A 27604-nucleotide genomic window follows, 5' to 3' on the forward strand; every position below is an offset into this window, starting at 1 on the left:
TGACTATTCAAAAATTATTTTTAAAATCATTTGATAATTATCTTCAATGGAATGTAACTCCATGATGCATTTTTAATTTAAAAAAGGGAGATTAACTTAATTCTTTTAATATGAAAAGATGGAGTGCTCCCTTAGTTTATTGTTTATTTCTAATACATAAAAATGGCAACACTGGGTCAGAACAATGGTCCATCTAACTAAGTATCCGGTCTTCCAACAGTGGCCAATGCCAGGTGCTTCAGAGAGAATGAAGAGAACAGGCAATCACTGAGGGCAGGTCTACACTAACCACCCAATTCGAACTAAGGTATGCAACTTCAGCTACGTGAATAACATAGCTGAAGTTCGAAGTAACTTAGTTCGAACTTACCTCGGTCCAGACGCGGCAGGCAGGCTCCCCCGTCGACTTCGCGGGGGAGTACCACAGTCGACGGCGAGCACTTCCGGGTTCGACTTATCTCGTCCAGACAAGATGTGATAAGTCGAACCCAGAAGTTCGATTTGCTTTGCCGCCGAACTACCGGGTAGTGTAGACCTACCCTGAGTAATCCATCCCCAGTCATCCACTCCCAGCTTCTAGCAATCAGGGGCTAGGGACACCAAGAGCATGGGGTTGCATCCTGGACCATCTTGGCTAATAGCCATTGATGGACCTATCTTCCATTAACTTATCCAATTCTTTTTTTAAACCAGTTATACTTTTGGCCTTCACAACATTCCCTGGCAATGAGTTCCACAGATGGACTGTGCACTGTGTGAAGAAGTACTTCCTTACTTTTGTTTTAAACTTGCTGCCTATTAATCGGTTCGACTTTACGATGCTCAGTACCGCAATGGAGTGGATTGTGGTTCCGAGTTAAGATGATTCGACTTATGACGCAATTTTCAGGAACCAACTGTGTCGTAAGTCCAAAGACTGCCTGTATTATTAGTATCAGTGCATATCCCCTATCCATGGACAAAAGGAAACCATCCATCAATCCCAGTGTGTGTCTACCACATCCTGACCTGAAACCGGAAGATCCATGACTGACAGATGACACTGAATACTTTTTGCTAGCTCTTCAAGCAGCTTGCTCACAAATGGGAGGCTGGACACTGTACAGTAGGTCAAGATTGAAAACCATTGCTTGATGCAGCCAAAGCACTGGGCAAATTATTGTGTTTAGAGGGGAGGAGAGGATTGTAGCTTTCCCCTTGTGATGGGTTCCCCGGGGTGCGGCCTGGGACTGTGGGACCACTGTGCCCCCTCAACTCTCCAGCCCTGGCTGTCCCTCACAACGCCTTACTAACTAGTCAGAAGCAGCAAGCCCCTCCAGTGCACCGACCCCTGCAACAGCACTCTCTCCCCTGGTGCAGAGGAGATGCTCTAGGGTAGAGGGAGGGTTGGAGGTCAAGCCCACCCCACACTCACCCCGCAATGGCAGTTCCTGTCCCACAGGGCTAGGCCTGGCTCACCACTCTGGAAAGCGAGACCTGGCACAGGGGGTTGCAGTGCCACTCAGCTTTGGCCCAGCCACTCCTCCATTATGTGCTGCTGAGACCCCATGTGCCAGCTCACAATGCCACACACTGAAATTTGGCCTGTCCAGCCTTCCATCATGACAAAGGGGCAGCTGGGCCAAACCTGAGTGGTGCGTCAACCACATGCACCAGGTCACACCACCCAGACTGGAAAGCTGGGCCCAGCTCTGTAAGATAAAAGCCACCACTGTGGGGTGAGTGTGAGGCGGGTTCAATCTTCAACCATCCCCCCAACCTACTACCCTGCAGCCTCCCTTCCACACTGGGTCCATAGCCCATCTAGAATATTCCCACAATCCAACATATGGGAAAACAGTGGTTTCAGCAACCTTTAGTATTTAGGTCTGTAGATTACCAAGATATTCATGTGGGTTCTTTTTTTCCCCTCTGGACTCTCAGATTTCATGCAGGCATTCAAAACACTCATTCTAGGTTGTCTCCTCTATTTGAGGATGCATAAGCATATAGCAGCTATTTCACCCTCCAGGTTTGTCCATTCTGAGTGAAGGTATGAGATGTATAGAATAACCTGTGAGGGATAACAGAAGCCAACATGGGGGCTGTGGTGTTAGGTTTCAGTGAGATAAGTCAGGAGATAAGATTGTGGATGATAAAGGGTTCATGTACCACTTTGTACTACTCATCATGAGTCTGACGTCTTGGTGTTTGTGGTAGCCTTCTATGAGATGTATGGTTGATTGCACTAAATTAGTTTATCTAGACAAGTGTTTTCTGGATGCTGTTTCCCTCAATTATTTTATAACTTCAGTATAGTTTTCAGTATTTGGTCAACATATACATGCATACATAGCACAGTTCAGCCTTCTTTAGCTGGGCACTTAATAAATTAGGAGAAGCCTTGTGCAAACTGTGTCATGCACAATCAGCATACACTTTACAAAACATCATATCCCAATCAAGTTTCACTAGAGCACTCAGTGACAACTTCTCAGTTTGAATATCAACTTCACACTTTATCCGCAGTCATTTCAACTGTAAAGCCCATTTTAAAAAATGTAGCAATATTTTTACAAAGTGAAAAGTATAGTTTTTCTCCACTACCCTCATGTTCAGATGATTAAATCACTTTTACTTATATATTTTTGTCTACAGAGTTAGTTTCCAAACACTGTGACTGAAAAAAAGGGGATTAGAATGGGAACATTATGCAACCTTAATTATAATGGCAGTAACTGCATCTGGTCCACTACCGCGTGCAAGGCTTTGGGGACTGAACAGTTGGACCTAAATTTTGCATCACTCTGATGTTAGAGACTGGAAATTCTAGAAACCTGGATGCTCAACACCTCCGAAAACAGGGACACTTACTTAGGAGCCTAAATATGGGGGTCTAAGTGTAGGCACCCAGGTTTGGCCTTAGTGTCTCACCCTTTCCCAAGGTATAACCTCAAAAGCCTTATTGCGAGAGGGGGTTTCAAGGTGCATCTCCAGGCTCACTGGAATCATAGGGAGCAGCAGGAGGAAGAGGCTCTGGGGAGGCTATGGCAAAGCATATCGTGCGGTAAGGAAGCTCTTCCCTTCCTCTAAGATCTGTTGACCATCAAGCCTCCTGCCAGCCACATTTCCCCCTACTTCTCGTAGAAGTTACAAGACAGTTCCAGTCCTTCAGACATTAAGAAGTTTAAAGGATGTGAGGCATACTCCTACACACTAGTCTCTGCAGAAGAGGAATTCTGCTCCCAAGGACTGATGGAAAGTCACAGGAGTAGTACTCCCTTTCTGTAGATCACAGGAAATCTGAAAAATAGGGACTCCTCTCTACAAGATGGCAAGTGAGGACTGTGGTTAGCATCGGTCACCAATGGAGCAAGGGTTTATTCCACCTAGGCTCTTAAATGCTACTTGATTAGGAGCTCCTTCTTGTGGACTTCCTCAGATTTGCAATAGTACTCCCAGCAGGACCATTATTTTAAAAACCAAATGAAATTCACAACAAATAACTTTGTTTCAAGCTATTTTCAGGCTTAGGAAGATAACACAGCTCACTACACATGCAACAGTATATAAGAATGCATATTGTACTTTTTGAAAATTGAGAAACCTAAATCATTGTTGTTGTTGTTTTTAAAAAAGTAGCTGCTTCTTTTTCTGTTGAGATTCCACTTGGAATTTAATGTAAAATATTCTGTAAACCCTTCATTGAAAATGCCTTCCTATTGCACCTGATGTATTTATAAATTTACAAATACAACAGCTAATAAAAACCAGAGGCATGAAATGATAATGCTAAAGGTTATAAACTATATGAAGCTATGCATTAAAATAGTGTAGTGCAAGACCGCATCCTCCTAGATTACACAATCCAATTGTGTTATTCAGATCGTGTTCAGATGTCTTTGTGTGATGGGGTACCCAAACCCCACACTGAGCAATAAACTATTCTGGGCTCGGTCAGTTCTGCCCCATCACACCTGTGAGAGATGTCAGACTTGGAGGAGGAGCTTAAAAGGGGAGAAAACAGCACAGTGGGCGGCAGACCAGACTGGACAGCAGACCTCCATTCTCAGCTCTTGAGAGAGGGGGCTGGCTGAAGGCAAGAGCTTCTCAGATGACCAATGCCTGATGGCCACTCCCCAGCAAGAAGGGAGGGTCCAATACTGATCCACTTTATGGTACATCTATACTTAAACCACTAAAGCAGCACAGCTGGTGGCGCAGGTGGTATAGTTGGATTTCTCACACCCCTGAGACATAGCTATGCCGATGCAAGTTCCCAGTGTAGACCAGCCCTAAGTGACACTATTCTTTTGCATTAGCCTGTGAGTCTAGCTGGGACCACAGCCAACCAGAAGCCCTCTGAAAAACAGAGCCTTACCACACCCATGGGACAAATCATCATTTGTATTCATTTCTTTTTGCGGAAAATGCAGACTGTCCTGATGTAATGGAACACCTAAATGCCATAGGCCAGAGGTCAAGTGAGTGCGAAGGCCCTTGTGACACTTATGTAGAATTAAAATAGAAATAAAGTGTTAGATTTGGATGACAGAGGAATTGTCTGCAAGGAATTCATATCACTCAATTAGAACAGAAAAAATAAACAAGCATTTCATTAGGACAGATTCTGGCAAAGATAGAGAGACATGATTAACATGTACGCTTTGCAAGCTATCTGCGAAAGTTAAAGTAATTCTTCATACACTCCTCCTACCATTAAAATATCAAATTTGCGTCTAGTACGAATTGAAAATGTACAAATAATGTCTTTATATGCTAAGAATGAGATTAAAATGTTACTTTTAAGATGCTTACTTAAAAACATATACATTTGTTATTATTAAGTACAATGTTCAAGTACAAGCCAATTTAAAGTAACAACTTAAACTACATACCAAATATGAAACCCTCATGATCCCATGTTATATAAAATAAATGTAATTAAACAAATCTGACTTAGTTTTGCAACTATTCCCAAGGCAATTTTTGTCTATTGCCAACTGAACCTTAGATCAACAGAATAGTGTGCGTCACACAGCCATAGTGATCAGCTAGAAATACAGTAGTTTACAGATTAAGCAGCCTGTACTACTTACACCGATCAATACGTAAACAGAAGCACAAGCCTTTCATTAAAGTTAGTGGCTTAGTATAAAGATTACTGAAAGAGGGCATATACTTTGAAAGGTAAGAGTAACAGAGGCTTATAAACATAGGACACACCATTCATGAATTTCTATACTCCTATTGTCAAGTACGAGGATCTTATCTAATGAACCGACATTGCACATGGGAGAAGAATAAAACAAAAATACAGAAGCTACCAATTATCAAATACAGAAAGTATGAGCCAATTATATTTAGTCACAGACAATACATCTCCCTCTAAAACAACATAAACGTTCAAATATTTTAGACATATGTTAATACGTCAAAAGACTCCTCTCTCTGGTATTTGAGCATTAACCTAAACATTCTCAAGACCTTTATAAAAAGTGCCTCTGATCAAAAGTTACATGAACAAACATACACATAAATGTATAAAGCACAAAATGGCTCCTGTAGTTCTTCATTCCGAGCACATTTTGACTGTCAGCTACTTTTACAAATGCAGTATTTGGTTTACATCTTGCCAGTATCACAATGTCTCTTTATGACCTCCAAATCACATCCCTTTCCTTTGACCCTGGGCTGCTTCATAATCCCAGTATAACTTTAATGACAGCTGCAGTCCATAAGGCATTTTGAAGACTAATCATGATACTTTGCTATCACTTATAAGATGCATTAACCAGTGTGTTTGTTTGCATCAATACTATCTGCTACATTATTTACTGTAAACTTTTCCATAGTGACCTGTCATTCTGCAAATCAGATATGGAAGCTATAAGAAAGCCAAGCTAAAGCAGCTGTATTAAACCTGAAGTAAATAGTAAAAGAAGCTGAGTGCTGACACTTCTTAGCTGATCTTCATTAAGCAACATTGCTTCTCTGCTTACTCATTCCTTCCTTCATTCTAATTATATAGCTTGCATAATCTCCAGTCATATCACTCCCCATTTGCCCATTCTACATCTCAAGAAATCTTAACCCCATATGGAAACATTTTTCCCACTGAAATTAATGGAGATGACTTCATTAATTTTACTTCTAAGAACACTGGAAACATATGAAGGCAATTTGACCAAACTTTGATTTCGGGGAATTACATGGAGCAAAGCGCGTGCAACCTTTACATCATTGCCCCCAGAAAATTATAAATGTGAACAAATTTGGATTGAAGTGCAGTGTTATCACAAATGCAGAGAATTCAAGAGTTAAACTTACTATATTCTCCATTAATTTATTTTAAAATGTTCAAGTTAGAAAGAAATCAGAATTCTTTCCCTTCAAATAATGTCTGTGTGGTAGCTTCCTTACTCATTTCTAAATTATTTATGAAGACAGAATATCTCTGTAAATTAAAAAAAAGTTAGAACAAGTAAACCTCTTCTGGGCAGACACAAACTTTTGGAGGTTTGTTTGTAAAGAGCCTAGCTCCAAAGTGCTACTCATTTGAATCAGATATATGAAGCTCTCCTCAGTAAGTTTTAGGAACAGAAAATGCCAAAGGACTTAATGCAACTATATTTTTTGTTTAACAATTTTTTTTAAAAACTCCCAGACAAAAACTGCTATTCAGCCTTGGAAATCTGACTTCCCCTCCTCTTATGTCTGGCTATGCAGTACATGCACTAATTTGAATTCAATATATGAGAAAAGCAAACCTCAGAGTGAAGAACTTTAGAGTTCCAAATATCAGAAGGGTAGAGAACGAGTCTTCAATTTTATGTTTGTTTCACAATGTGCAATACCAATACCGGAAATCAGGATATAGGATGTTTTGTTTATTTTTATTGTTTTGCTTCATTTGGTATTGAGATGTGTTTTAATTTAAGCTCCATTTGACAAATACAGAGCAGGGATATTGCAGCAAGGGAAAAATTAGAAGTACATGATTCCTGTACAAGATATTTTGAAAATGTGTATTAATTTGTAAGAGAGGCATGATTCTGACTTAAATAAAAAGCCAAATTTAAAAGATGAAGCAGTAGGCTCCCAAGAGGGTGGGTACTGTATAAAAGATTGTAAAGTACACTGATAAACAAAACAGAAAAACAAACATAGATAATGGCCAGGACCAAATTAAGGCAATCTAAGCCCCTAGGCACAACACATAATGGGGCTTCAGGGAGCACGATTATTTAGGACTTTGCAAATGAAGTTGAAACGTTTGCATCTGAAGTACTAAAAGAGAAGAAGTCAGAGAGACACATCAAGAGTGGTATGGTCAAAGAGGCAAAGCGGGTTTAAGTACGGTTACCATACGTCGGGTTTTTCCCGGACATGTCCGGCTTTTCGGCAATCAAACCCCCGTCCGGGGGGAATTGCCAAAAAGCCGAACATGTCCGGGAAAATGCCGGCCGGGCACTTCCCCTCCCGCGGCTGCTCTGCTCCTCCCCTGACTCTTCGGCTCTGTTTAAGAGCCGAGCTGCCCGAGCGCTATGGGCTTCAGGCAGCCCCCTTGCCTCCGGACCCCAGCCGCCGGCCGGGCACTTCCCCTCCTGGGCTCCGGCAGCGCAGGGTCTGGAGGCATGGGGGCTGCCCGGCAAACCGTGATGCCGGTAGCGCTCGGGCAGCCCTTTTCGCATGGCTGGGAGTGGGAGGGGCAGGGTTGGGGCGGGGAAGGGGCGGGGTTGGTTGGGAAATGGGCGGGGCCAGGGCCCCGTGGAGGGTCCTCTTTTTTTATTTGTTAAATATGGTAACCCTAGTTTAAGTATTACTAAGGTTGAAACGGATGGGAATTGAGGTATAAAGAAATTAAGGAGACTAGTTTTTAACTCCAGAGTAAAATTTTTGAAAACACATGAAACTCATTGGGACATGGGGACTTTTCAAAGTCCAACCTAAGTGTTATGGCCAGAATCATACAGGAAGCCTGTGATAAAGCCAAGAACTGGACCAGGATCCCGAGTCCCTGCCCAGAGCTTTAAACTAAAGGCCATTCTTCCTCTTGATCATGAGTCTTAAACAAGCAAGGAAACTTCAAATCCTCTTACAAGTCATAATGTAACCTGCCTCAATTCTGATGCATTACCTTTTTTTTTTTTCCTTTTAAATAAGTCATCCTCTACCACAATATCAATAAAGTAACTTGTATTGTCAACACTAACCTAGCCCAACCCTGCTTGGCTTAAGAACAGAGGTGGTAAAAACAATTTGGACAGAATAGTTTTCCCTGTCAGACAATGCTTATAAGAAATGTTCTGTAGGAATGAGTTTATTCTGTAAAATTTTCAATGGAAGCCAGGCAGGCAGGCCATCCACCTGACCAGCTCCTTGGTACCTGCTGGACTTCCTGGAATCCCCAACTCCCAAGTTCCTAGGGCTGCCTGCCTCCATGCAATCCCTAGTTCACCTACAACCCATATGGCAGGCTGACAGAATTACCCAGGATTCCCAGGCTACCCAGGGTCCATTTTCACAAGTATTTTGTGCTATGTGATAAACTTGTCATCAAATATACTTTGCAGCAATAAAGCACGGATAACAAAGACCAACAAAATAACTCAAATCAATGAAACTGTTCTCCTTCCGTTCTAGAGTAACAATCAAAAATACAGACCAAAATTTGCAGGAGGGATTGTTTTACTAAGGAGTATTTTTTTAGATTGTGTGACAGGGTCAGGCCAGATGGCTACAGGAGAGTGATAGAAGGCCCAGATTAAGTAGGTCTCTTTTCCCTGAGTAAGGTAACAGGGAAGGTTCCAGAACAATCAGGAACTTTCTGAAAACAATTAAGGCAGACAGGCTGATTAGAACACCTGCAGCCAATCAAGAAGCTGCTAGAATCAATTAAGGCAGGCTAATCAGGGCACCTGGGTTTTAAAAAGGAGCTCACTTCAGCTTGTGGTGTGGGTGTAAGGAGCTGGGAGTGAGAGGACATACTGCTGGAGGACTGAGGAGTATAAGCATTAACAGACACCAAGAAGACAGTCCTGTGGTGAGGATAAAGAAGGTGTTGGGAGGAGGCCATGGGAATTGTAGCTGTTGTGCAGCTGTTCCAGGAGGCACTCTAGACAGCTGCAGTCCACAGGGCCCTGGGCTGGAACCCGGAGCAGCGGGTGGGCCTGGGTTCCCCCCAAACCTCCCAATTGACCTGGACTGTGGGTTCTACCAGAGGGGAAGGTCTCTGGGCTGTTCCCCAACCCACATGGTGAATCTCTGAGGCAAGAAAATCCGCCAATAAGCGCAGGACCCACCAAGATAGAGAAGGAACTTTGTCACAATTGATGATGTATAAGCTTAATTAGACCCTAGTATCATTTAAAATGGTTAAAGCATAAAACCCCTGGAGAAAAGGAAGTATTTTATGGAATTACGATTTCAAGTTCAAGTACACTGTATTGCCACGAACATGAAGCTGTAATAAAATGAAACCCACATAAAGCTATGTTTAAATTAAATCCAAAAAAGCCACCGAAATATTACATTACATATATGTGCTTATATAAGCACATATATTACAGTACCTCTTGCCATTAATTATGCTACTGAATTCAAATTGACAACTGCTGTATGCTCCAAGAGACTGATGGGTTTACTACCTTAGTCACTAATCTCTATTCTGTAAACGTCTGTTTTCTTCTTATATGGCTGATATTTTCAGAAACACATATACAAAAATGGACCCAGTTACTCCAATTCCACATGCAATTGTGACAAATGTGCATGTAAATGAACAATTAATGGCCTAATTGTCAACTGAATGGAAATTAGTTAATTTGTACATCCACAAGGCTACGTTCAACTCTAAAAATGTAATAATATTCTGCATTCAGAGAGTCTACAGAATTCTAATGGAAAAAATTATCCAAATTTAGCAGTCACTTTTCTAAATAATATAATACTTCTACTTATTCTAAAGTATTTTCAAGGATTTTAAATCTATAAACACACTACTACATATACTAAGCATATAATACACAATTATGTTTTTACAATATATCAACAGTGCATCTCTGTCATAACTATAAGGGGAAGGGTAACAGCCCTCCTATGTACAATACTATAAAATCCCTCCTGGCCAGAGACTCCAAAATCCTTTTACCTGTAAAGGGTTAAGAAGCTCAGGTAACCTGGCTGACACCTGACCCAAAGGACCAATAAGGGGACAAGATACTTTCAAATCTTGGTGGGGGGGAAGGTTTTTGTTTGTGCTCTTTGTTTTTGGTGGTTGTTCACTCTTGGGACTAAGAAGGACCAGACATCAATCCATGCTCTCCAAATCTTTCTGAACAAGTCTCTCATAGTTCGAACTTGTAAGTACAGCCAGGCAAGGCGTGATAGTTTTATCTTTGTTTTCTCAACTTGTAAATGTACCTTTTGCTAGAGTGTTTATCTCTGTTTGCTGTAGCTTTGAACTTAAGGCTGGAGGGGGATCCTCTGGGCTCTTTGAATCTGATTACCCTGTAAAGTTATTTTCCATCCTGATTTTACAGAGATTATTTTTACCTTTTTCTTTAATTAAAAGCCTTCTTTTTAAGAACCTGATTGATTTTTCCTTGTTTTTAGATCCAAGGGGATTGGATCTTGATCCACCAGGAGTTGGTGGGAGAAAGGAGGGGGGGATGGTTAATTTCTCCTTGTTTTAAGATCCAAGGGGTTTGGATCTGTATTCACCAGGGAATTGGTGAAGAGTTTCTCAAGACTACACAAGGAAGGGAATTAGCACATTGGGAGTGGTGGCAGCGGACCAGATCTAAGCTGTTAGTTAAGCTTAGAAGTTTTCATGCAGGCCCCCACATCTGTACCCTAAAGTTCAGAGTGGGGAAGGGGCCTTGACAATCTCTCATAACAATTTTAAAATGTAGATGTTTTCATAGATTCCAAGGCCAAAATGTATCATTGTGATAATCTAGTCATGGGGTTCTCAAACTGGGGGTCAGGACCCCTCAGGGAGTCATGAGGTTATTACATAGGGGGTCGCGAGCTGTCAGCCTCCTCCCCAAACCCTGCTTTTCCTCCAGCATTTATAAAGGTGTTAAATATATAAAAATCTGTTTTTAATTTATAAAGGGGGGGGGGGTCACACTCAGAGGCTTGCTATGTGAAAGGGGTCACCAGTACGAAAATTTGAGAACCACCTATCTAGTCTGACCTTCAGTACAACACAGACCATAGAACTTCCTCAACATAATTCCTATAGCATATACACCTCTACCTCGATATACGCTGTCCTCAGGAGCCAAAAAACCTTATCGTGTTATAGGTGAAACTGCATTATATTGAACTTGCTTTGATCCGCCGGAGTGCGCAGCCCCGCCCCCCAAGGAGTGCTTTACCACGTTACATCCGAATTCATGTTATATCAGGTTGCGTTATATCGGGGTAGCGGTGTACTTTAGAAAAACATGAAATCTTGATTTAAAAACTGTCAGTGATAGAGCATCCACCACAACCCTTGGCAAACTGTTCCAATGTTTAATCACCCTCACTGTCAAAATTTTATGCCTGATTGCCAGTCTGAATTTGTTTTACTTCAACTTCCAGACCTTGGACCATGTTATATCTTTCATTACTAGACTGAAGAGCCCATTATTAAATATTTATTCCCTATGTAGGTACTTGTAGACTGTAATCAAGTCAGCGTTTACCCTTCTCTTTAATAAGCTAAATTGAGCTTCTTGAGATGGTCTATCACTATAAGGCAGGTTTTCTAATCCTTTAATCATTCTCGTGGCTCTTCTCTGAATCCTCTCCAATTTTTCAATATCCTTCTTCACTTGTGGGCACCAGAACTGGACACAGTATTCCATCAGCAGTTGCACAATTGTCAAATACAGAGGTAATATAATCACTAGGGCAGTGTCATAATGGGAACTCATGTTCAGCTGATTATCCAACACCACCCCAAATCTTTTTTCAGAGTCACTGGTTCTCAGGACAGAGCCCACCATCCTGGAAGTATGGCCTACATTCTTTGTTCCTAGATGTATACATTTACATGTAGTCATATCAAAACTCATACTGTTTGCTTGCACACAGTTTAACCAGCAATCCAGATCGCTCTGAATCAGTGACCTGTCCTCTTCATTATTTACCACTCCCCCAATTATTTGTGTGCTGTTCAAACTTTAATCTGTGACGATTTTTCTTTCCTTCCATGTCACTGATAAAAATGCATACAGCCAAAAACAGAACGCTGTGGGACCCCACTAGATACAGCCACCCCAACTTGATGATTCCCCATTTACAATCACATTTTGAGACCTATCAATTAGCCAGCTTTTAATCAGTTTAATGTGTGCCACATTAATTTTACACTATTCTAGTTTTTAATCAAAATGTCATGCAGTATCAAGTCACATGCCTTACAGAAGTCTAAATATATTATGTCAACACTATTACCATTATCAACCTAAGTTGTAATCCTGTCAAAAAAAGTTAGTTAGTTTCACAGGAGCTATTTTCCATAAACCATGTTGATCTGCATTAATTACATTACTGTATTTTAATTTTTTATTGACCAAGTTCTGTATCAGCCATTCCATAATCTTGCCCAGAATCCATGTCAGACTAGCAGGCCTATAATTATCCATCTAATACTGTTTACCCTTTTTAAATATTGGCACAATATTAGCTTTCTTCAGTCTTCTGAAACTTCAACAAAGTTCCAAGACTCAGTGGAAATTAGCATTAACAAATTAGCATTAACAATCTAGCGAGCTCCTCAGCCAGCTCTTTGAAAACTCTTGGATGCAAGTTATCCAGGCCAGCTGATTTTAAAATGTCTAACTTTAGAAGCTGCTGTTTAACATCCTCTTGAGATACTAGCAGAATGGAAAGAGTGTTAACTTATGATGAGACTCCATCTACCAGTATCCCCTCAGGTATGTGCACACCTCTCATTGATGTTAATGGGACTCAAAGGAGACTACAGCCTTGAATTACTTGGAAAAGTTAAGGGAGTTGGGCAACATTTTGGTTCTTGTCTCTTTATAGATGGGCATAGCTTTTATTAAAAACAATTAACAGTAGTGTGCACAATATCGACACTACGTGTATGCTGGAGATACCACTTTCCTGCTTCTGAATTTAAAGGATAATATTAAATATATTAATTCATAAAATCATTAACAATAAAATATGCACATTTGTTTGACATAATACAGAAAAAAATCTTGTTTTATAACACCCTTGCTAAAATCTACATGTCATGTCATCTCAACATGTCATCATCCTCCTCCCTCAATTATCAAATAGTAAGAGACGGTTACCTCCTTTTTGTAACTGTTGTTCTTTCGAGATGTGTTGCTCATGTAGATTCCATGTTAGGTATGTGTGAGCCAACGTGCACGGTAGCCGGAGATTTTTCCCTTAGTGGTATCCATAGGGCCAGCTCTGGCACCCCCTTGAGTCCCATGCTCGTGCGCAGGTATATGAGGCGCCGCCGGCCTTGCACCTTCTTTGTTCCTTCTTGTCATCAACTCCAACAGTGGGGGAAAAAGGCGGGTCGTGGAATGGACATGAGCAACACATATCGAAGAACAACAGTTACAAAAGGTAGGTAACTGTTTTTTCTTCTTCAAGTGCTTGCTCATGTTGATTCCATGTTAGGTGATGCACAAGCAGTATCCCTGGAAGTGGGTGCAGAGTTCACAGTCATGCTTCTTGCAACACTGCTCTACCGAAGCTGGTGTCATCCCGGGCCTGCTGGGTGATGGCGTAGTGGGATGTAATGGTATGAACTGAAGACCATGTGGCGGCTCTGCAGATATCCTGGATCGGTACCTACATGATGAAAGCCACTGACAAAGCTTGTACTCTGGTGGAATGGGCAGTCACGATGGCCACTGGCAACACCTGTGCTTGTTCACAGCAGAACCTGATACAGGTGATTATCCACAAGTAGATTCTATGAGAGGACACTTGTAGACCAACAGGATCTGTTGAACTTGCTCCGAGCAGGCTTGCTCCTCAGTGTTCAGAAAACAGAAGCCATGCCATCAGATGCAGTGATGCTAGGTTCGGATGGAGCAGATGGCCCTGGTTCTGCGAGAGCAAGTGCGGTCAAAGAGGGAGCTCTAGTGGGATTGTCACCAAGAGGTCCAAAAGTGTGCCGAACCAGTGCTGGTGCGGCCATGCCAAAAGCTACCAGGATGACCTTTGCTTTCTCCTTCTTGACCTTCAGTAGGACCCTGTGAACCAGGGATATCGGCGGGAAGGCGTAAAGCAGTGCTCCCATCCAAGGGAGCAGGAAAGTGTTGGACAGGGAGCCTCTGGCAAGCCCGCAAAACAAGCAAAACTGCTGACATTTCCTGTTCTGACTGGATATGAATAGGTCCACCTGGGGAGTCCCCTGCTTTCGGAAGATCATGTTGACGACTTCTGAGTGGAGTGACCACTCATGGTAAGAAGAGAAGGACTTGCTGAGGAGATCCGCCAGCACATTTCGGGTGCCCGAGAGGTGCGATGCCTTGAGATGAATGGCATCTCGAGCAGTCGTGAGCAGGTGGGCTCAGACATGTGTGATGAGGTCCAACATAGCTCAGAATTAGGACTCTGGCAGGTAGGCTCTGGCCCGGGTGGAGTCAAGTACTGCTCCTATAAACTCTATCCTTTGAACGGGGATCGGAGTTGATTTTTGTTTGTTGATAAGCAGGCCCAGTTCCTGACAGGTGGCGTTCATCAAAGTAAAGCCATGCTGAACTTGGGCTCGTGACCTGCCTCTGACAAGCCAGTCATGGAGGCATGGATAGATTTTAATGCTTCGACACTTCAGGTAATCGGCCATGCACTTCATGAAGACCCTCGGAGCAGATGATAGGCCAAAGGACAGTGCTGTGAATTGGTAGTGGCACTCCCCCACCAAAAATGGAGCAATCTCCTGTGGCCATGGAAGATAGAAATATGGAAGTAGGCAAACTGCGGCCCGTGGGACCCTCCTGCACAGCCCTTGAGCGGCCCTGTCCCCCTCCCCTGCAGCCTCAGCTCGCCATGCCGCCAGTGCTCTGGTGGCAGGGCTGTAAGCTCCTGCCGGGCAGCATAGCTGCGACAGCTGGTGGCCTGCCCCAGTGCTCTAGACTGTGTGGCGGTGTGGCTGGCTCCGGCCGGGTGGCGCACCTGCCAGTCCTGGTGGCGCACCTGCCAGTCCTGGTGCTCTTAGTGTCATGGTAAGGGGGTTGGGGGGTTGGATAGGGAGTGGGGTCTTGGGAGGGGGCGGTCAGGGACAAGGAGCAGGAGGGGCTGGATGGGTCAGGAGTTCTGAAGGGGGTAGTCAGGAGGTGGAAAGTGGGAGGGGGCCAGGCTGTTTGGGGAGGCACAGCTTTCCCTACCCGGCCCTCCATACAGTTTCAGAATCCGGATGTGGCCCCCAGGCCAAAATGTTTGCCCACCCCTGCTTTAAGTCCATGGCAGCGTACCAGTCTCCTGGATCCAGAGAGGAAATGATGGAGGCCAGGGAGACCATGCAGAACTTCAACTTCTTGAGATATCTGTGGAGGCGATGCAGGTCTAGAATGTGTCTGCAGCCCCCTTTGGCCTTCAGGATTAGGAAATAAGAATAAAACACTTTCCCCCTCATATCTTGAGGAACCTCCTCTATGGCCCCCAGACATAGGAGGGATTTCACTTCCTGGACAAGGAGATGCTCATGATAAGGGTCCCTGAAGAGGGATGGGGAAGGTGCATGGGAGGGAGGGAGGGAGGAAAACTGCAGAGTGTAGTCAACTGCTATGGTGTTGAGCACCCAATGGTCTGAGGTGACCCTGGCCCATGCAGCAAGGAAGGGAGATAGATGGTTCAGAAATAAACAGGGGGATGGGTCCTGGGGCAAGACTGGAACTCCAGGCTCAGGCACATCCTCAAATTGTCTGCCGAGGGCCACCTGGATAGCACACGGGACCCGACTGGGCAGCTGAGGGGGATGAGGTGGTTAAGCGACATTTAAAGCCTCTTTTTTCTTGTAGGAGCTCTGCTGCTGTGGACCCAAGAACGTAGGTGATGGAGGCGGCCGAAAGTGCTTCCTAGAGGCCTATGGTGTGTACAGGGCCAAGGAGCAAAGCGTGGTTCAGGAATCTTTCAGGCCATGTAGCCTGGTATCCTGAAAATAGAGCAGTGCCTTCAAACAGGAGGTCCTGAATGGACTGTTGCACCTCCTGAGATAGCCCTGAGGATTGCAACCACGAGCCACATTGCCTGGACACAGTGGAGGCCAAAGACCTGACCACTGAATCAGCCGCATCCAATGCAGTTTGGAGAGAGGCTCTGGCAACTGTCTTGCCCTCCTCCAAGATGGACGCAAAGTCTTGTCTGAGCTCCTATGGCAGGCAGTCCTTAAATTTAGCCATGAAGTCGCAGATATTATATCTGCCCAGCAATGCCTGCTGGTTGGAGATTCTGAGTTGGAGAATGGCCGTAGAATAAGTTTTTCTTCCAAACGAGTCCAGCTTCCTCGCATCCTTGTTTTAGGCAGGGTGCTCACCTGGCCCTGCCTGTCCCCGCTCATTGGTGACAAACACCACAAGAGACCAGGGGAGCGGGGACTGAATACAAGTACTCATAGCCCTTAGCTGAGACATAATATTTCTTTGTTGCTCTTTTTGCTGTTGGGGACAGAGAGGACGGGGTCTGCCAAAGGGCCTAAACCACTTTCAGCGCTCCTTCATATACTGGAAGCACTACCTTAGAAGGTGCCACGGCCACCAAAATATTGAAGAGGCTATCTGAGGCTCAGTGAACTCCTCTGCCTCTCGTCGCAAGTTTGAGGCCATCCTTTTCAGAAGGTCCTGGTGGGTTCGAAAATCATCTGGTGAGAGTGGGTGGGCGGGACCAGCGACCACCTTTTCCGGGGATGATGAGGACAACAGCAACACCGAGTGGGGGGCTGGAGCCCCCTCTTCCACCAGAGAAGCTTCCCCCAAGAGGATGCCTGTATTTCAGTATCGGCATCGGAGCCTGAGTCTAGTTTCTGCATCAGAGCAGGCAGCGCGATGGTCCACTTTCCAGATGCAGCTGTAGATGACCTCTGGGACTACAAGCCTGGCATTGTAGGGAGCCCCCATGGATTCCAGTATGGCCAGGGTAGTGGCCATTTACATTGCAGCCAGATGCCCGTCGCGGGGCCGGTACCGCAGTCCGACTGGTGTCTTCAAGATTGGGATTCAAAATCCCCTTCTGACTCCAAGGAGGACTCCTCTCTAGGGAACCATCGCAGAGCTGTCCATGCCTCCCGCTGCCGGCTATGACGTAGCGCCAAGTGGTGTTGAGGGGTAGGTGTCCAACGGTGGTCACCTGAGATCGGTACCATGTCGGAGACCGCTGTCAAGATGGTGGGGAATGCCGCAGAGATGGAGATCGAGGTGTCAGAGACCGGCGATGAGGAGTCGGTGAGTGGCACCGCAATGTTGGTGACCAGTGCTGGGAGGACAACAGCTGGTGCCGGGGAGACTGAGACTGATGCAGTGAGTTTGGTGATCCGCGTCGTGGAGCCGGAGACCGGGAACGTGGAGCCGGGGATTGGGGTCGAAGACTGCAGACATGGTGCTGGGGACTGGGATCATGGAGTCGTGGATCGGTGCCGGGACTCTGGAGAACGTTGTCAAGCAAGCAACCATTGAGACAGGCCCATTGAGGGCTTCCCTTTGGCAGGGGGAGCCTTCACTGGCTCCACTGTTGGACAGAGGTCCTGTGGTGTGGGCATCACCACCAGGTCCCTGGACGCTTGCAACACCTCTGGCATCAAGGGCACCATGAGGTATAGGGGACCCCTGCCACTTCCTGGAGTCAGGGGTGGTTCCTATATTCGGGTCGAAACTGTAGATAGAGAGGCTGGACTTTGCAGTCCCAACGGAGGCAGATGACCCGACACAGGCGTTTTGCCTACCGTCCTTTCACGTCCTTCTTCAAGGCAGAGGAGCACCCATGTTCAGTGTACTGCTTCCTTCAGTAGGATACTCCTTCTTGATCCTAATACACCGCTACCTCGATATAATGCGACCCGATATAACACGAATACGGAGGGGGGGGAGGGGCTGCACACTCCAGTGGATCAAACCAAGTTCAATATAACGCAGTTTCACCTATAACGCGGTAAGATTTTTTGGCTCCCGAGGACAGAGTTATATCGAGGTAGAGGTGTACAACAGAAAATCCTTGCTCTTGGTTAAGGAATTTTCCCCCCCATCGCCCTCCCTTAGAGAGAAGAATACAAGGAGAGAACACGTGAACCCAAACTTGGCAATCCATTAACTTTGTACACGTGAACAAGAATCACTGTGATTAAGTATCAAATCTCATTTATACCCTCAGAAATCTCTAGTATCTAAGTCAGAAGTGGGCAAACTACCGTCCTGCCCGGCCCCCAAGCTCCTAGCCCAGGAGGCTAGCCCCCGGGCCCTCCCCTGCTGTCCCCCTCCCCCGCAGCCTCAGCTTGCTCGCTCCGCCACCGGCACAATGCTCTGGGCGGCGGAACTGTGAGCTCCTGGGGCGGCGCAGCTGCAGAGCCCGGCCTGACCCAGTGCTCTGTGCCGCATGGTGGTGGTAGCAGCATGGCCTGGCTCCAGGCTAGCACCGCCAGCCACTGGTGCTCTAGGCAGCGCGGTAAGAGGACGGGGGGGTTGGATAGAGGGCAGGGGAGTTCGGGGTGGTGGTCAGGGGGCAGGGGTATGGATAGGAGTCGGGGTGGTTTGGGGGGAACAGGGGGTTAAATGGGGGCACGGGTCCAGGGGGGGCAATCGGGAAGGAAGAGGGGTTGGATGGGGCGGTGGGGGGGGCAGTCAGGGGACTGGAAGAAGGAGTGGTTGGATGGGGCAAGGGTCCTGGGGGGGGCTGTCAGGAATGGGAGGAGGGGGTGGACGAGGCGGCAGGGGTCCAGAGGTGGTCAGGGGACAGGGGAGCGGGGGGGTGTGGATGGGGCAGGGGTCCCAGAGGGGCATCAGGGAACAGGGGGGTTGTATGGGGCAGGAGTCCTGGGGGGGGAGGGGGGGGGCAGATAGGAAGTGAGGGCCGGGCCACTACCTCCTCCCCAACTGGCCCTCCATACAATTTACGGCCCTCAGGCCAAAAAGTTTGCCCACCCCTGATCTTAGTAACTGTCCATTAAATTATTGAATGCTAGTAATGAGATTGTCACTATCTCCTGGCATAAATATAGAATTATTTCTATATGTTGATTTTCTGGTGGAAAAGCACATGTGCATTTAATTTACATTTCAGATTTTTAAAATTTAGCACTATCCACAAGTTCTGCTATATGCAGTGTTGTTATAGCCATGTCGGTCCCAGGGTTTTAGAGAGACAAGGGGGGTTAGTGGACCAATAAAAGATATTACCTCACCCACCTTGTCTCTCTAGGTTCCGCTATGCAGTGTAGTTGTACTTGTCAGTCCCAGGATATTACAGAGACAAGACGGGTGAAGTAATATATTTTATTGGACCAACTTCTTCTGTTGGTGAGAAAGACAAGCTTTCAAGCCTCACAGAGCTCTTCTTCAGGTCAGAAGAGCTCTGCGTGGCTTGAAAGCTTGTCTCTCTCACAAACAGAAGTTGGCCCAATAAAAGTCTTTATCTCTCTAGAGTCCGATATGACCGTTTTCACAGGTGAGATAACTGTACTAATATATTACAAGAATATTAATTAAGATGTATACAGATATATCATTATATGGATCTTGATCTACAGAAAAAGAAAAATAGTAAAATATTGCCCATCAATTAGAGTTTGTTTGCAATTATTAATGAGCTCAAAAGCTGTATCTGATTGCTTTAATTACTACATAACTGTTTACCATGTCAGCTACCATGCCAATTTCTCGTTACCCTACAAACCTACAGTAAAAGCAAGCTTGTGATAGTAGTTTTATATGGACCAGCAAGATACTTTATACTCACTTAAATGAAACACATTTTTTTTAAACTTTCTCTTTTCCTGCCTTTTTCTAAGGTTTATATGGTACAAGAGTCTGGCCTAGTGTACAAAAACACCACCACTCAACATCGGCAGTCTGATTTACAAGCATTTTGTTCCTGAATTCGGAGCCTGACAGGGATGCTGTGCAAGCAAATGCCTATGAGGAACCTAAAATAGGGTATCCACTTGGGAAGAGATTAAGTGATTAAGTTTTGTGCTCCTGCCAGCTGCTAACTAAAATTTAAAGGGCCAGCAACATGTTTGTAAACTAAATACAAAACAAATAGCTTCTTTGTTTCCCTGTTTTCTTCAATAGACTTTCTTTTTTAAGCCTAAAAAGGAGATACTTTCTGGCAGCTACAACTGTCACCAAAAGTTTGATTTTCCAGACATTTATAAAAGTTAAATGTAAAATATATGGCTATTTACCTGTGATAAAGAGTGTACAAATGAATACATAGAAGTATGAGCTTCTAACAAAAATATTTAGCATTAAAATATCAACTGTTTTCATAGATTATGAACTCCAACTACCTTTCTGATACTGTTTATCAACTTTTTTTTTTTTTTAATTAACACTGCTACTGCACACTGTTCTGAGGCGTCCATCACAGGAGTGGGCACTTTTACACAAATTTAACTAAAACAAAGACAGCCAGCAACACCTCACTATCCTCCTCTTGCATAGCATATTTTATTTACTTGTTTTAGCATTATCATGAAGTATGTGAATATTTTGTTTTCCCAGTGCTAGTTTTATGCTAATCCTTTGCTAAGAGATGTTAACTATTTCCTATATATCAATGCAGTGGTGACAAATTCCCCTTAAGAAAACAGTATTTTTCATTTTTCTGATGCTTCTGGACAGGAACTTATATGACCCACATCACTGTAGTACGAGTGCCTCTCTCAGAAGCTCAGTTCCCAAAAGTTATAGAGTGTATAACAGTCTGTTTCATTTAACGAAAATCCAATGTCAAAAGTGATTTTACAGCCAACTGGTCATAGTCAAGGGGTTTGGGTTCTGCTCTCTACGAACATAACCTTCCAGGAATTCGTATTCCATCACAAAACTACACAGCTATGCTATAAGTACTTTTGTCACCTTTCATGCACATCTTTAAAACACAGTCAGGCTCATAGCAATACATATTGTTTTCACATTTCATTTCTCTCTCTCCCCCTCAAACCTTGGGTGCAAATGGCATGAAGAAAGCAACTGATAATAAAAACTAATGCTTTTTTGCATTACTACGAAGTGTGAGACAATCCTAATTTGCCATCACTGAGTTTTACTGTCATTTGCCTCATTTTACTAATTTGTTTATTTTTAATTTGCAAGTTTTTCCAACTTCTTCCACTGTTGCACTAAATCCTAAATTATTTGGGAGTGTGATCAGTTTCTGTCCTGGATTCTTATATATTTGGAGAGCTAGAAGCAATTCACAAATATACTACCATCCTGATTTTGACACTTAATGTTTTAAGTACTTTTCTGAGTTTGACCTTACACTAAAATAAATAAATAAATACATTGCCAGGCATGTAGTAAAAATCAAGCTGGCATTTGTCCCTGGCACAACTGCAGAAAATCTACTTGCTTATATCATGGAATGAAACTCTGAAGCCAACAGGAGTGCTGGAATCTAAACAGCTAGCTTAAGCAAAACCTTGCCAAAGTGAACCCACCCTCTGGGAAGTAACTCCAGAAGGGGAAATATCAGCCAGATTCCAAGACTTACCACAGAAGAAACTCACTTATAAAACAAAAGTAAAATACAATCAGACAGTAATGTTATCATTTAATATTGTTTCCCCTCCACATTAAATGCCACTCTTAGAAAAATATTCTCCTTTCGAAAATCTTTTGATTACATTCAAGAACTACTTTCAGATAAAGAAACATATCTTGACTACACTAAATTAGAATGAATATTATGGAACTAACGTAGGGATCTCAAACACGCAGCCTGCGGGCCGCATGCGGCCCGCGGAGCACTTCCCTACGGCCCACCAAGCTCCCCGCCCCCCCCCCCCCCCGAGTTATTTTACGTGGCAGCTAAGCTCCCTGCTCCCCAGTGTTTGGGGCCAGATCTCTCCCCCGCCCCACCTGCCTCCCCCACGCGTCTCCGCCGAGTGTCCCCCGGCCTCACTTGCTGCCCCCTCACCGCCTAGAGCCTGCAGCTCATGCTGACTCCACTCTGCTCTGCTGGCTTCCAGCATCACCTGCTGCCGCAGGGTCCTAGTGCCCCCCTCCACTATGGCCAGAGCAGGCTGCCCTTTGCCTGCCCTTCTGCCCTAATTCTGAGCCTCTCCAATGTCCCAAACCCCTCATCCCCAGCCCTACAGCTCTCACGCCTGCACCCCCTCCTATCCCCAAACTCCATCCCAGAGCCTTCACCCCCTACCCCAGCCCGGAGCATGCACCCAGCACCCAAACTCCATCCCAGAGCCTACACCCTGACCCCCTCCCCCACCCAAACTCCCTCCCAGAGCCTTAGGCAGGTGGGGGTGGAGTTTGGGGGGGCAGGTTCTGGCCACCACCAAAATTTCTACAAACCTGCCACCCCTGGAAGAGGCAGAGCAGGGGTGGAGTGGTGGTGCAGCCCAGTGCAGTGGGGGGGCTTTAACAGAAGTAAATCTAAGTGCGTGTTTTGTCCTTTGAGTGAGGTGCATTACTGTTGGTGGCGCTTAGCACTTTCCAGGAGGGACGGGGGAGGAGCAGGGAGCCGCGCGCTCAGGAGAGGAGGTGGAGAAGAGACGGGGCAGGGCCTCATGGAAGGGGTGGAGTGGGGGCGGGGACAGCGAGGGGGGGTGTCAGTGATGCGGCCCTCAGGCCAATGCACTAGTCCTCATGTGGCCCTCGTGGTCATTTGAGTTTGAGACCCCTGAACTAACGTAAGAGCTGCTAAACACTTGGGACACTGATCAAACAGAGCTTGACCCAATTTTTCAACAGAATAATCATAAGAGGCATGTCAAATAGAATTTTTGAAATTAGCTCATTTCAAGAAATTCAAATATTTTAATAGGCCAGCCTTTAAATAGCATGCAGATTTAAAACAAAAAATAAGGTTTTATATAGGTAGTTTTGCTCATATTTATACAGAAGTTTTTAGCAAGGTAGTGGGCAGCCCTACAGCAAAGGAAACAAAAAAAAATAATACATTTTCAAGCCTGCACCACTTCCCTTCAACTCTCTGCATGTGCTTTCTGCTAAGCTTTTTCCTTTATTTGTGTACTTCTTCCAAAGCCATTAGAAGTGTTGCAACTGTCATTTCTCATTCCCCTCTCCCACTGCACCATACTCCCCCAGCATCCAGAAAGGTATCTTAAAATGAAGACCACCCATCTGGCTGCTCCTCACTACCCTGCTCTAGCTACTCCTCAGGTACCAGGGAGCAGTTTCAGCTGAGTAGGGAATGGAGGCAGCCAGAGGAAAGGACTTCACCCCCCAGGACATCTACATGGATCCCAGGAGCAACAGGAGCTAGTTGATGAGGAGGGACAATATGGTGAGGGAGATCCTTCACTCCCAAACACCTCCATTCATGCTAGGAAACACATAGAGCCGATAATGGGGGTGAAATGAGGGTCAGACAGCCAGAGGATGAAATAGTGGATATGCATTTTGCAACCTGTCTCAGGTGAAAGGACCTTTTGGACATATTGCATACAGATGTTCCATACATGCATGATAGCTGAAAGTGCTCCTCCTCCTCCCATTCCCGTCTTTTGAATGTATGGTAATCTATGCTTTGGACATCCAATGCTGAAAGAGGTGCAGCATGCTTTACAAGGGCATGATCCTGAAGGCCAACCACAAACTACCACTGGTTTATGCAGTGTTCTGCCTGCTTAGTGGAGCAAACCATTCAAAGTTAGTCAGGCCAATACTTGGTGTAAGCTGTCTATCAATATGAGGGACATTTCAAGGTCCTAGTCTTTACCTTAAAGCCCTACATGGTGCAGAGTCTGAATGACCATCTTTTACTATGCAGCCAGGCAGCCAAAAGAGAAACTCAGATTTGAAAAACTTACTGAGGCAGGGTGTACTCACAGGTGGCCCTGGGCTGTGGAATTTGCTGCCGCCACGGTGAGACTGATAGAGCCTTGCCACTTTTGAAACACGTAGCAAGACATCCCTTTCTGCAAGCTTTTCACCAAGATAGAGCAACAGAACCAGCTGTGGATTCAAGGAAATGTACCCTCTAGTTCTGAATCCTCTCAGCACAAAACGTAAAGAGTTGTTGTTCCTCACCTGAGTGATTTACTGTCACCTTTAAATTTTACATAACTAACATCCAGATACTACAGTGATTAGTGCCTTTGAAATAATAATAATAATAATATCAATAAAAGCTAACTATAGAATTATTAGTAAAAGCATACAAGACTTCCATTAATCTTAAAGTAGAACTTTACTTGGGGGTATATAACCTCAAGATGCAGACTAGTCTATTGACAGGAAGACATACCCTTTTTAATTTGTAACTGACTAAATGTCAGCATTATTAATAAAGAAACAAAAACATCAACAGCTATCTTGATTCACGTACTGTATCTATAAGCAATAGCTTTGTCCAGTTTCACTACCAGACCATGAACTAAACCAAAAAAATTACACTATATATTTCTGCAAAGTCTACACTTTCCTTCCTGTTGCTTCTTAATCTGCTGTGTGGGGTTAATAAATATATACTATTTCAACTGAACTACTTTTTTTTAGCTTGGGTCCAAAGGACTTTTACAAATGACAGTGATTTGAACTTCCTTGTATTAGTTAAAGCACAGGAACAGGTATAATAATAAAAATGTATAACATGAAATGTACCTGCTTTTCCTTTCAATGAGAATGGCCACATAGGAAGCTGGTAAAGCAGCTCCGAAGCCCGGAGTCCAAAAGTAGAATTTTCCAAGTATCCTCCTGAAAACGTAATTTTATATCTATTATATTGCATGCCAAAGCATCAAGAAAGTTAGTGTATGTTGCATGTGTTATGCTCAACATAAGACTGTATTATGTCCATTTTCCACTGATAGATACACATTGCACCCATTGAATTAGTCCATATTGCACAGACACCAATAGTAATACTTTTACACTTACACAGTTCTTTTCAATGAAGATCTCCAGACACTTCATAAACATTAAGTCCCATAATACCACTTAGGTACATCAGTACTGCACCCATTTCATTTAAAGGGCTTTTATTTTAAAGCAGACAGTACCTTAGCCCCCAAGTGATATTTATGAAAGGTTAAAGAATTATGTAGAACTACACAAAAATTGTGACTGTTACTGTCTCTTCTGCAGTCAGGATAGCCTCCTCATGAAGATTCAAATGTGTAGAGAATGGATGTGAGGCTATAAAATGAACCAGAAGTCGGTTCAAATAAGTACATTTCACAACACGTCCTGAAGACAGACAGGGAAACTGATGCTGAGAAATTAAATGACTTCTCTAAGGTCACCCATAAGTCAATGTAAGAACTGAAAATAGAATCCAGGGGTGAAATCCTGGCTTTATTAAACTCAAGAATTGCAAATCTCCCATTGACTTCTATAGGACCAGGATCTCACCCCAGGAGTCCACAACTTCAGGAATAATACAAATAAAAAAAATCTTATAAATTCCGGGCACATTAATAAAACAAAATCATCCTGAAAATGGATTTATTACACAAAATAATGACTAGCTATAAGGAATTAAGTTTTTGGACAAAGATTAAATTTGTTACTGTGGAAAAAGGGAAGAACAACGTACACATTTGCTAAATGTAAATTACAGTAGTAGCCCAATTGTCTAGTCAGTTATTAAAAACTTGATTCTGAACTCTTGCATATCCAGCCTTAGAATGGACTGTGGAGGTAATAAACCATCTCCAAGGAATGGGGGTACTTGTGAAGTGGAAAGATTGTACACAGTGCTTTAACAAGCAATAGCAGCTGATTCAGCAGCACAATTTCATTTGAGACTCTGTCCTCATAAAACAGGGCAAGTAACATGATAAATTCATATGGGGCAATAAAAAGAGATGAAATTACATATGAGAAATGGCAACACATAATAAAGAACTAGTGAAATTAGAAACACCATTTGGACCAGCTCAATTTTATCCTTGTCCGAGGAAGGGCAAAGGACTTGCCTCATTCTATCTTTGCCCTCAATATGCCACGAAAACGATACAAACAATTACGACCAGTTTATGTTCAAAAGTGAGGAGAGTCAGTGAATCAGCAACAAATGATGTAATGGTAATTATACACACTATACATTCCCACGGCTACAGAAGGATAATTTCACTGGACAATGCCAAATACTGCACCAGCTAAAAGTTCATTATTACAGGAATCTGTTGTTTTGGCACAGTTTTGAATCATTCTACTAATTCTTACATTTTCAATTTAATAAGATTTAAAAGACAGCAATATACATTTTACATAGTGCAACTGTCTGCAAATTCAAACGTCAAAAGCACTTCTCACCATGAAGAAATCTAAAAATATAGATAGAAATAATATTTTGGATTACAAGGTTACTGTTGTGTTGTCTAGTGGTTAGAACAGGGAATTGGGAGTTAGAAACCTAGGTTCTCTTTCCAGCCCTGCCATTGATTCACTATGCAACCTTTCCCAAAATTTAAGGCTTGTCTACACACAAACATGCAATAATTTAGTTAACTGGGAAAAATCCCTAGGTAGACACACTTCTATTGGTCTAAACTAGTTTAACTTGCCCCTGTAAACTAAACTAATATAAGCCAAGTTTAAACCAATATAAAAGTGTCTACATGGGGCTGGCACTGGTATAACTAAATCTGTTTACAATCACACCTTTAGGTAATCAATCCAAGTGTGTATACCAGTAGTAATATTTTCTAATGCGCTCTTAAGTGACTTAAGAGCCTGAAACTGCTAAATGCCCACATTACTTTTGAAAATTGGACTTAGGTGCTTTTCAAAAATTTACCCAAACTGTGTCCCACAGTTATCCCATACTTAAAATACTTACACTCTTTTTAAACCACTTTAACATCTTCGGATGAAGGGTGCCATATAGGTACAAAGTATTAACATAATTATAATGGCCAGGTATTTATTTGAAATTCTGCTTCCCTGAAGGTTTCTTCTTCCAGGGGTCTCACTTCTAGTTCTTCCACTCCCTTGTATGAGGAAGGTAGAATTCTCAAGGGCAGCAGACAGATGTCTGAGCACAAGCTAGACTCCTTACTGACTGTTAACCAGGATGCGTTGTGCTTAACTCAATCCTTGGAACCTTCCACTCAATTCCAATAGAGCAGAAAGTGAAATAGCCCCAGAAAAAGTCAGTCATTAAAACTAAAAATGACTGGGAGGGGAAAAAAAGAAAAAAAAACACAAAACTAGCAGCTCAAAAAAAAATTAAAAACAGATGTAAAATACAATGCCAGCTCAAACAGATTCTGTTCCAACCTCAAAGGGAGATAAATGGATGATTTATAATCCTGAAAGGTGAAAGCTTCAGAGAAGCAAAATTACAAGGGAAGCATTTGTTCATGTCAATTCCAATCAGGTGATTACCAAACCCAGATTTTGGAGGCGGGGTTGGAGCTTAGATATTCACTGACTGGAGCACTGCTCTACCAAAGGCTGCATCGTCTCTGCCCTGCTGGGTAATAGCATAATGC

At 43.7% G+C, this 27604-nt stretch overlaps 1 protein-coding gene across 12 annotated transcripts in view; it reads right to left on the reverse strand.

Moving 5' to 3' along the window:
- Positions 1 to 27604, reverse strand: part of TMEM135 (transmembrane protein 135) — a 378153-nt gene that overhangs the window by 305481 nt on the left and 45068 nt on the right. For 10 of the 12 annotated variants that reach the window (XM_042855993.2, XM_065581687.1, XM_005287516.5 and 7 more), the window contains one exon: positions 24768 to 24860. The exons of the other annotated variants lie outside the window; for them this stretch is intronic. In XM_042855993.2, coding sequence (XP_042711927.1) covers positions 24768 to 24860 — 93 coding nt within the window. The remainder of the gene's footprint in view (positions 1 to 24767; positions 24861 to 27604) is intronic. 12 annotated transcript variants of the gene reach the window in all.

Source organism: Chrysemys picta, chromosome 1 (assembly GCF_011386835.1).
Source record: "Chrysemys picta bellii isolate R12L10 chromosome 1, ASM1138683v2, whole genome shotgun sequence".
Taxonomy (NCBI): domain Eukaryota; kingdom Metazoa; phylum Chordata; order Testudines; family Emydidae; genus Chrysemys; species Chrysemys picta.